At 41.7% G+C, this 9,298-nt stretch overlaps 1 protein-coding gene across 1 annotated transcript in view; it reads left to right on the top strand.

The window, feature by feature from the left end:
• The window catches only part of SFMBT1 (Scm-like with four mbt domains 1), a 45,897-nt gene that overhangs the window by 20,415 nt on the left and 16,184 nt on the right, over positions 1–9,298 (top strand). Inside the window, exons 5-9 of the mRNA XM_015407478.1 lie at positions 134–380; positions 1,547–1,644; positions 4,982–5,083; positions 8,270–8,420; positions 9,057–9,139. Of these exons, the coding sequence (XP_015262964.1) occupies positions 134–380; positions 1,547–1,644; positions 4,982–5,083; positions 8,270–8,420; positions 9,057–9,139 (681 nt within the window). The remainder of the gene's footprint in view (positions 1–133; positions 381–1,546; positions 1,645–4,981; positions 5,084–8,269; positions 8,421–9,056; positions 9,140–9,298) is intronic.

Genomic DNA, 9,298 nt, shown 5'->3' with positions numbered 1-9,298 from the left:
TGATCTAGTAGTAGTCATGGTAAAGGCTTGCATAGAATTCAGCAAGAACAATGGAGATGAATATTTGTCTTAATGTCATTTGAGTCCTGGTGAATAGACACTGAGTATTCTTTCCCCCCCCCCCCCCCTGCAGCTCCATAGAGGGAAGAATCCTTTGGATCTAATCGCACCTGGTTCAAGACTAGAATGCCAGCACACGAAGGATTCCCTGGGAGCTTGGATAGTCAATGTAATAGAAAATATTGGTGGAAGGCTTAAACTGCGTTATGAAGGACTTGGAGATTTAGATCAGTATGACTTGTGGATGTTCTACTTGGATCCCTTTCTCCATCCTGTGGGTTGGGCAACTCAGCAGGGTTACGTCCTTGAACCTCCATTAGGTACAAAGCAGAATTTTCAGGCAAACGTTATGATAGCAAGTTTTAATGAGAAGAGTTTGTTTTACATTTATTTATTTATTATTTACATATTTTACATTTATTTATCTACAATTTTTAATGGAGCCTAATTTCTGTGCGCACCTGTAGGCTTGCTAACAGGATTTACTTGCTTGGAACAAAGAACAGATTAACATGTAAACTTGTCAAAGTATGTCTTGCCTCAAACCTGGGGCATATCGACATCCAAATGAAGGATTTCAGGGATTAGGTGTTCACTAGTGTGCTTTAATGCAGAATGCTAAACTATGAGGAAAAAATGGTGGGCAGAGAAGTAGTGTTTCTGGGAACAGTGAAAAGGTAACTTGAGCTAGCTGCATCCATTTTTGGAAGCCTTGAGTAGCAATTTTTTGGCCTCAGCCTCAAGGATCCCTCGGTCCAGTCAAAAATTAACATACTGTGATGGCATCAAGAAGGTCATCATGAAGGGTAGGAAACCAAATGAAATGCAAGTGAGGCTAACTTTAGGTGCCCACTTCTCATCACTGCTGTGAGAATGGAGACAAGTTAGTATTCTTCATGCTAAGGATTTGACAGTTCTTTTGTTTTCCTCTGAATAACATGGAACACAGATTGACATATTCTGAGAACACTGACATATTCTGAGAACACTTGGGGTTTGTATGCTCTTAAAGGCAAAAACTACAGCTTTACAAAGACAGTGCACTAGAGATCCTTAAGGACTCTACAGCAATTTTTCTTTGTTGCTATTCTCAACCCTAACCTGTTTCCAGCAGCTGACATCTCACACTTAATTCTTAATTTTTTCTGAGTTTAAAAACGTATTGGAGATTTGGCATGAACTCTGGCAAAAGGGAACCTCAGTGGAAAATACAGTAGGCATGCAGTTTAAAAGTCATCCAAAATGCTACTGGTGGAACTTGACAATGAGGAAATTCACACCTTTATGTCTTTGCTTGCATAAAAATAATGTGTAGCTTTGATAACTATTTGCAGCCTATTGATTTAGCTATGGTACTAGAGGAGTGTAATTAATTATTTTTAAAATGTGCTGTGTTTTCATGTTAACATAACATGATAACTGGCATGAAAGGTTGATTATTTATGGGCCTGTCTTCACTCACAAAGGTCCTGTTCTTTCATTGAAGCTTTTAGGCACTTGAAGACTGAGGCAGAATGGCAGGAGATTCTAGCAACAGTAAAACAGGAAGAAGAAGAATCTTTGGTGCCCACTGATTTGTTCAAGGTATGAAACCTGGTACCTCTCAATGGAGTATTGTACAATGGATTAATTTGGGTGAGCCCTTAACAGCAAATTATACAGTTAAATAAGTAGAAAAAGTAATAATGGAGAACAAGTCATGTAAGCCCATTTCAATTAGCCTTTTAGCCCACTGAATCTCAAAGGCTCTGGGTGTGTAATTATCTGAAATATATATTAAACAAGAAGGGACTGGTGAGAAACTTATGGGAGCAGGGTTTCCATTCACCCCAGCTTTGCTTCCTCCTCTCCCTACTTCTCTCAGTCACTGTTTCTCCCTCCCACCATCCCTTTTCTTACTCTTTCTCCCCCATGCCTGCCACTTTTTCTCTCTTTCTGCCTCCCCTACCCTATCACCCTCCCAGATAACAGCAGCTTGCCCCCACCCAGAACAACGGTGGCTCTCCTGGCTGCCTCTACAGAAGAGGCAGCTTCATTTGGTGTCTTACCCTTCATGTCCCAGCCACCTACCTACTTCCCTTCACAACAACAACAATGGCAGCAACTGCCCCAGCCGCCCAACAACTCCATCACACAGACAGCAATGATGGGAGCTCTCCCAGCTGCCCAGCAGCTTTGCCTCACACACAGCAACTGTGGCTTTTGCTGCCTCGCAGCTGGCAATTTTGATCCCTTATGGTAACGATGGCAGCCTTCCTGTTTGCCCCCCCCCCCAGCTGCTACCCCTCCCAGCAACAGCAGTGAATCTAAAACGTGCATACAGTTTCACTCCCTCAACAACAATGAGGCCAGCGACACCCCTGCCTGCAGCTTCACAGCCTTGGTACAGACAAAGCTCATTGGGTGGGCGATTTAACCCCTCCAGTGTATTTTTAAATGTTTTCAGATTTTTCTGCATACTTTCTTCTTTCTGTGTAGCTGCAATCCATGGATTTAAATATCCGCAGATGGGGCAGACTTCACTGTTAGATGATATGATAATAATATCAATAGAACAGAAAAACATTAATTCTGCCACCTACTCATGCCCAATTCTAGACTAAATAGTAGTCTTATAATACTTTCAAAAGATTCCTTGTCCATAAGAAGGTGTAAGAATGCTTTTCTTCAGTACTCTTACAATACTATTGTAAGCAGAGTTTATACCCTTCATTGAAGTCAGTGCGGTTGGAATGGAGTAATTCTAGTTAGGATTGCATTGTTAGTGTCCTAGCTTGCCTGCATGGTTTATTTTCAGAAAGCCCTCTTGGTGAGTCTGATGGGTTGTTCTGGGACACAGTAAAAGATGATGTCCTGCCCCAGTTTATTTGGACCTAATATAATTCAGGGGAGGGCAGACTTGATTCTTCTGGGAGATACATGGAAGTCGCCAGTCACAAAATGGTGGCTTTTACAAAAATTACAGCGCTTCAGAACAGGTCTGCAGTATTCTAGTAGGGAAGCCTTTCCTCTGCTGTTTTCCCAAAGCAAACCAACACTACCAGTGCTGTAAATTGTAGTTTGCTGGGTAAGGGTAAAATATACAGTTAGCTATGTTTTCCTGGAAGAGACTGTGAAGAAATGCATTTTTTTTTTCCTGGGAGGTTTGAAAGGAACAAAACCTCTACTTTGCATTTTAACAGTTTTCCCTCCCTCTGGGCAGAGACCAGGCTGGGAAGGAGGAAGTCACCTCAGCTACCTCTTAAGAAATGCTAATGTGTCTAGCTAGAAACAGTGGAATGGCCCAGCTTCCCTCCCTTCTCCCCCCTTCACACAGGGAACAGAGGCTTGGAGGACTTTAGGCTAGAACAGGTCCAGGAATAATCTCCAGAAAGAAGCCCTAGGAAATGCTTCTTTGACTTGGAGAGACCTGGTCAGTGGGTGGAAAAAACGATATGATAAAAACTCCTTGCAACAGGAAGGAGGTCTGTTTTCCTTGGGTGCCGCATCCATGAGCACACAGAATGTTTTTTGGGTGCCGCATCCATGAGCACACAGAAACCTCTGGGAAGGCAGCCATTGACCATGTGCTCACCTCAAGAGGTGGAGCAAGTTTCAAGATAATGGAGACTTTATGGGGATCTGTAACATCCTAAGCAAAAGGAGCCGATCCTATTTTAACACCAGATAGGGCATGTATAGAGAAAGGGACAGAGGATTTGCATTTTTGCCCATTTCTTTTGTAACCTTTGCTCAGTGTGGTGCTGTGCTAACCGTATGCTTGTAAACATTTTCTTTTAAATAAATACTTTATAACTTTGAGTGGCAGCAGGTATTCTCTGGACCACATAGATCTCCACCATTTTGGGCACGCTATTTTAAAAGGAGTGCCAGGGGGAAGGCAGGTAGTTGGCAAGTGGGTATTCCTGCAGGGGCACGCAAGGATGTAAACTGCCCCTGTGGTAACCAGGCACTGGTCAGTGGAAGACACAGAGGCTAGGCCTCAGATCTATGAAGGGAAGCTAGGAGTTCTCCTGACCCTCCCAGGGGACAATTCTGTACAAAGGGTCACGTGGTGGTGGCAAGTTACCCTGTTGAGAAAAGCCTAGGTTAACAGCATGGAATAGGACCTGCAGGCCAGAGCAGGCTTCCAGGGGCAATTCTGTACAAAGGGTCACGTGGTAGTGGCAAGTTACCCTGTTGAGAAAAACCTAGGTTAACAGCATGGAATAGGGCCTGCAGGCCAGAGCAGCCACATTCTGTCACAGAGACAAATAGCAGCTTTGATGCAGGGGGAGAAAGTCAATAGCATGCTCTTTCCCCTTCTAGAACAAGGGTGCTTGTGCAAATGGGAAAAGGTACTGATGCTATCTCTTTTGGAGGCAGACAAACATTTCTTTAGGCTTCTGTTGCCTTATTGCATATTCCAAGACTAGAAATCTCTAGATTTTAAAAAAGCATTGTGTTAAATCCAGTTCCATTGGAATGAAAAAGAATGTCATGCCCAGTTCAGTATGAGAGCAAATGCTGTCAGCAGTTTGGTGTAAGCTGACAGTGTAATCCTAAACAGAGTTACACCCTTCTAAATCCATTAATGTCTTATTGAAATGTGAAATGCTAAGGGGGTATATTTTTAGTTGTACAGTGGTCGATACTCTGAAACTCTCCTTTTTATTATGAACAACATTAACTGAAAAGAGGGATAAATTTAGGTAATTGGTGTCATCAACTGGCCTGGAGAAAAAAATGTTGTCCCTTTAATAGAAGTTTAATGGGATGTTATTTACCAGGTAATGTGATTTATCTCCACACCATGAAAAGGTTCCACCTTCCCATTTCTGCAGATTAACCCTTTATTAAAGGGTCAGTGTATTTTTATCCAGGCTATTGCCAACACTATAGTGAATCTCAGGACTAATTAATATTTCCGTGTCATTTTTAGGACAAACCTGTTGTTGGCATCCACTCATTTGCTGTGAACATGAAGTTAGAAGCTGTTGATCTGGAAGCACCTTTTATCATCTCACCTGCTACTGTTATAAAGGTACTAGTAAGAGAAGAGTTGTGGTCCATCTGGAAACGCAAGACTAGGGATTTAAGTGTGACCAAGGACAACCAAAGGCAAGGTTACAGTAACCAAGATGAGAGATGTCTGGAGCAAGTTTCAGAATTTGCACTGAGGTCAGAGAGTCATACTTTTGCAATGATACAGAGAACTGATGTATCTGCAGCAGACTGAATACGAGAAGTGAAATAGAGAAAAATCTCAAAGCTGAAGTTTACTGTTTGTTCTCCAGCTTGTGTGGTAGTGATGCTAATGCAGGATATATGAGAAAAGGAGGGAGGAAAAAGGAAGATTTCAGTCTTGAACACACTGAGTTTGAGATAGTTCTACTTGAATGTCTCATTACTATCACAGAGACAATTGAAGTTGTGGGACTGGATGAAAGGAGAACGATAAGGGTCAGCAGGGCTATTTTTGGGCAGGAACGCACAGGAATGGAGTTCCGGCTGGCTCCCAAGTTTGCCACGCCCAGCAGGAACTCATTAGCATGATAGGCCACACCCAACAGCAGAAACTCATTAGGATTGGCTACATTAGGGGTGTGTGGCCTAACACGCAAAGGAGTTCCTGCTACAAAAAAGCCCTGAGTTTTGACAACAAACAAGGTAAACAGAATAAGAAGCAAAAGGTGGGTATGGCTGGATGAGCACACTTCTGGTAACGTGGAGGTGTGGCCTAATATGCTAATGAGTTCCTGCTGTTGGGTGTGGCCTATTATGCTAATGAGTTCCTGCTGGGCTTTTTCTACAAAAAAAGCCCTGAGGGTCAGAGAGTGAGATGAAGCTGGGTGTCATTAGCATATGTGCTGTACTGGAAGCCATGGGATTTGATAAAGTCTCCTAGAGATAAAGTGTAGAGAGAAAATAAGAGGGCCAAAGACAGAACCCTGGGAGACCCTAGCAGGCAAAGCGAATCATAGGAAGACCTTCTCTGTGTGGGAATACTGGATACAGTTAGTGCAGTAGTCAACTCATCAAGTTGAGATGGGAGGGGAGGGAAGGATTAGAGGAGGAAAAGGAAGAAGGGAGAGCTGGAGGAGCAGAAGATTGAGTAAAGAATACAATTTTACCATTAAAGAAGGAGGCAGTATTTTAAGCAAAGAGTAAGAGGGGGAAAGCAGGTAGGTTTTAGTGGTCATCAGTGGTGAAGGGTGACTGAGAATTCCTAGAATTGATGTGGATTGAGGGGGTAGTGTAGTTTTGCCAAGCCCGGTATACAGTAGATGAAAAGGCGGAAAGGGTGATATTTCAGTTCTTTTCCCACTCTTTCAGAGGATTTCTGTACAAGAGCATAAGCTATGGAGGAAGTAAGTCAGGTCTGGGGATAATTGCTATGGGAGATGGGACAAATGAGTTGAGACTTAAAGCAGGGATGATTTGAAGGCAGAAGCTTCAGGGTCTCAGGAAGTGTCAAGAAAGAAGAGGGCACCATTCACCATAATTCACATTATATCCAAAAACATATCTGGCTCTTTTAAAAAATAAAAATCTGTCTTCTTCTGTGTAGATGTCATCATGACTCTGTGTGTGTGAGAGAGAGAGAGCACTTTTTCTGTCATTTTCTCAGCAATAAACTATTGCGGCAGCTGGCAGTTCTGTAGTCAATAATGTCAACCCACTTTCGTTGCCTAGCCAGAATTCTCTTTATCTTATCTGGTGTTATCTTGATGTGTCTTACTATTTCCAAGGTGTCATGTCATTGTTTTGACATAAAATAGCATACCTAGTTGTCACATTTGTTCTGTTACCACTATCCTACCTTCTATCTTGTACTTTCCTTCTCCATCTTCTGATCAGCTGCAGACTTAATACAATCCCCTTCTAGCCTCAATCTGATCAACCCCAGCAGTTAATTATCGTAATTGTCTTGATTTCTGAAAAGAAAAGGTACAGTATCTGGTGTAGAGGGAGTCCATGCAATCATTAGTATGTGCTATGTAAGGCTCTGGTGTAGTGTGCCTACTTTTTATTTTTGCCTAATTAGATGTTGTCAAAGGGAAAATTTTACTTTGATAGCAATTGCTTTTAAATGGAGCATTTTAAAATTAATTTAATGTATTTTGTGTAAGAAGATTCTGACTCCTGTAAAGCTCCCTTTGGAGGCTCCAGATTTTGTATTCAGCTTAAACTTTTAAGGGTCTCAGTAGCTTAGCTTGTCCTTATCTTTTGTCCTTGATTCATTGATCCAGGCCAGGGTAGCCTCTTCATTTCTCTTTACTCTTCTTCTGGGTAAGCTGAAGATTTCTTGTGCCACTGAGCATTCTTTTTTACCTTCTCACTCCCAACTCCCGTGATGCTCTTCTTGAACATGCCACTTTTCTTTTCCCCTTTCCTATGAAGTATCGAAATCTTTTTTCATGGTGCTCTTGCCTACTATTTTCTTCTTGTTTTAACTTTTCATTTGTACATTAAATTTATATTTATACATTTAAATTTATATTATAACTTGTTCTCACATTCTTCCTTGCCCTTCCTTTTCCTGCTTTTTGTGTCTTTTGTCTGTATCAAGGTGTGCAAGATGCTTTGGGCTTCTTTATTTCCTTTTTTTAAAAAAATGAAAAATATATTTCAAGTATTAAGTATATAATGGGTAGGACACAAAGAAGTGCACATCTAATTCCGTGTTATACACCTCCCCACAAAAAAATGGTATTTGGCCATATGTTTTAATGACATCTCCTGTTCCTCATAGCAGCATACTTTGGAAACTGAACTGACTTTCTAAAGCTGACTGTGGTATGGCATGGAATCCATCTGTTGGTGTTGTTTTAAGTCAAAAATCCAGTTGGACAAACTCAAGCCTTTGACAGTATCTTTTGGGAACCTGGCCTAGAAATAGAAACAGAAGTTTTAGGAAACTTGGAATTGAACCCAGAGATCCATCAATGGAAGGAGCTGGTGACCATGGACCTTTCTGTACACTGCCCCCGATGGCACAAAATAGCCTGTTCTGCCTCTTGCATCAGCACAGCAATTTCACTGCCTTCAACCCATATGCCTGTTTGTCTGCAGAGCTCCTGGGAACAAACCTTCAGAAAGGACTACTGGGGGGGGGGGGACCTAAGAACCTAGTATCTGTGAGTTGATGGATCTAACCTCCAGTATAGCAAATTTATCTTGCTCATATATACAACTGTCGAGTCATGTCTCTGTTTTTTTCTTTTAGGTATTCGATGATAAATATTTCATGATAGAAATAGATGATCTGCGATCAGATCATACTACAAGCAAGTCTTATGTCTGTCATGTCAACAGTGCTGGTATTTTTCCTGTGCAGTGGAGTCTAAAGAATGGTTTGCATCTCAGCCCTCCGCCTGGTAAGCACATGCAATCTTTCTGTACTCATATTAGCTGATCTCTTTAAAATAGTCTGCTGTATACATGAAAATGCTGTGTTCCACAGGATAAAACTCTACCTTGGTTGCCCAGTTGCACGTACTATCCTACTTGTATTATATTGCTAAACTGTGTAATATTTTTCATAGTACATAAGCAAGTGTGTAAAGTGTGTATATGTAAGGATAGTATCATTGTAGCCCTCTCCAAATAGTATATCCCAGGGAATAACAGGGTGTATAGAGTGGAATCAGGAAAAACCCATGTGCAATTACTAGAATGTGAGGGAGGCATCCACACGAGTGAAGGGCAGGGTATAAATCCAGTCTCCTCCTCTTCTTCTCTTCTAGCTGACTTCATGTGGAGGAGTGGGGAATCAAACCCAGTTCTCCAGATTAGAGTCCACAGCTCTTAACCACTACTCCAAACTGGCTCTTGGGCATCCCCTGTCTGCATGCATTCTTTTAACCCTACATTTATCATTTGAAGAGGGCTTTTGTATAGTGTGTAGGTATCTTAACCAAATATCTGGTTTGAAAATAAAGGTGTTAATATGTCCGGAGGACCTATGCATATTAAGCTACAGTTTGAGAGAAATTTTGCTTGTTCATTCATAGGCTACCCTGGGCAAGACTTTGACTGGGCAGACTACCTCAAGCAGTGTGGAGCTGAGGCTGCTTCCCAGAGCTGTTTTCCCTTGGTGAGCATTCAACACGTAGCAGTTGTTTCCATCGTAGTAGGGTTTTGTGTTGTTTTTGTTTTGTTTTGTTTTGTTTTCCGGAAGAGACATAATTTGTTTACTCAGTTATTATTCTAGTGGTTTGTATCTTAACTTTCTGTCTTTTTTTTTTTTACAATG

Source organism: Gekko japonicus, unplaced genomic scaffold, assembly GCF_001447785.1.
Source record: "Gekko japonicus isolate JY-2015 unplaced genomic scaffold, Gekko_japonicus_V1.1 scaffold728, whole genome shotgun sequence".
Taxonomy (NCBI): Eukaryota; Metazoa; Chordata; class Lepidosauria; order Squamata; family Gekkonidae; genus Gekko; species Gekko japonicus.
Note: the sequence above shows the minus strand (reverse complement) of the source record. Positions and strands in the feature narration are given on the sequence as shown.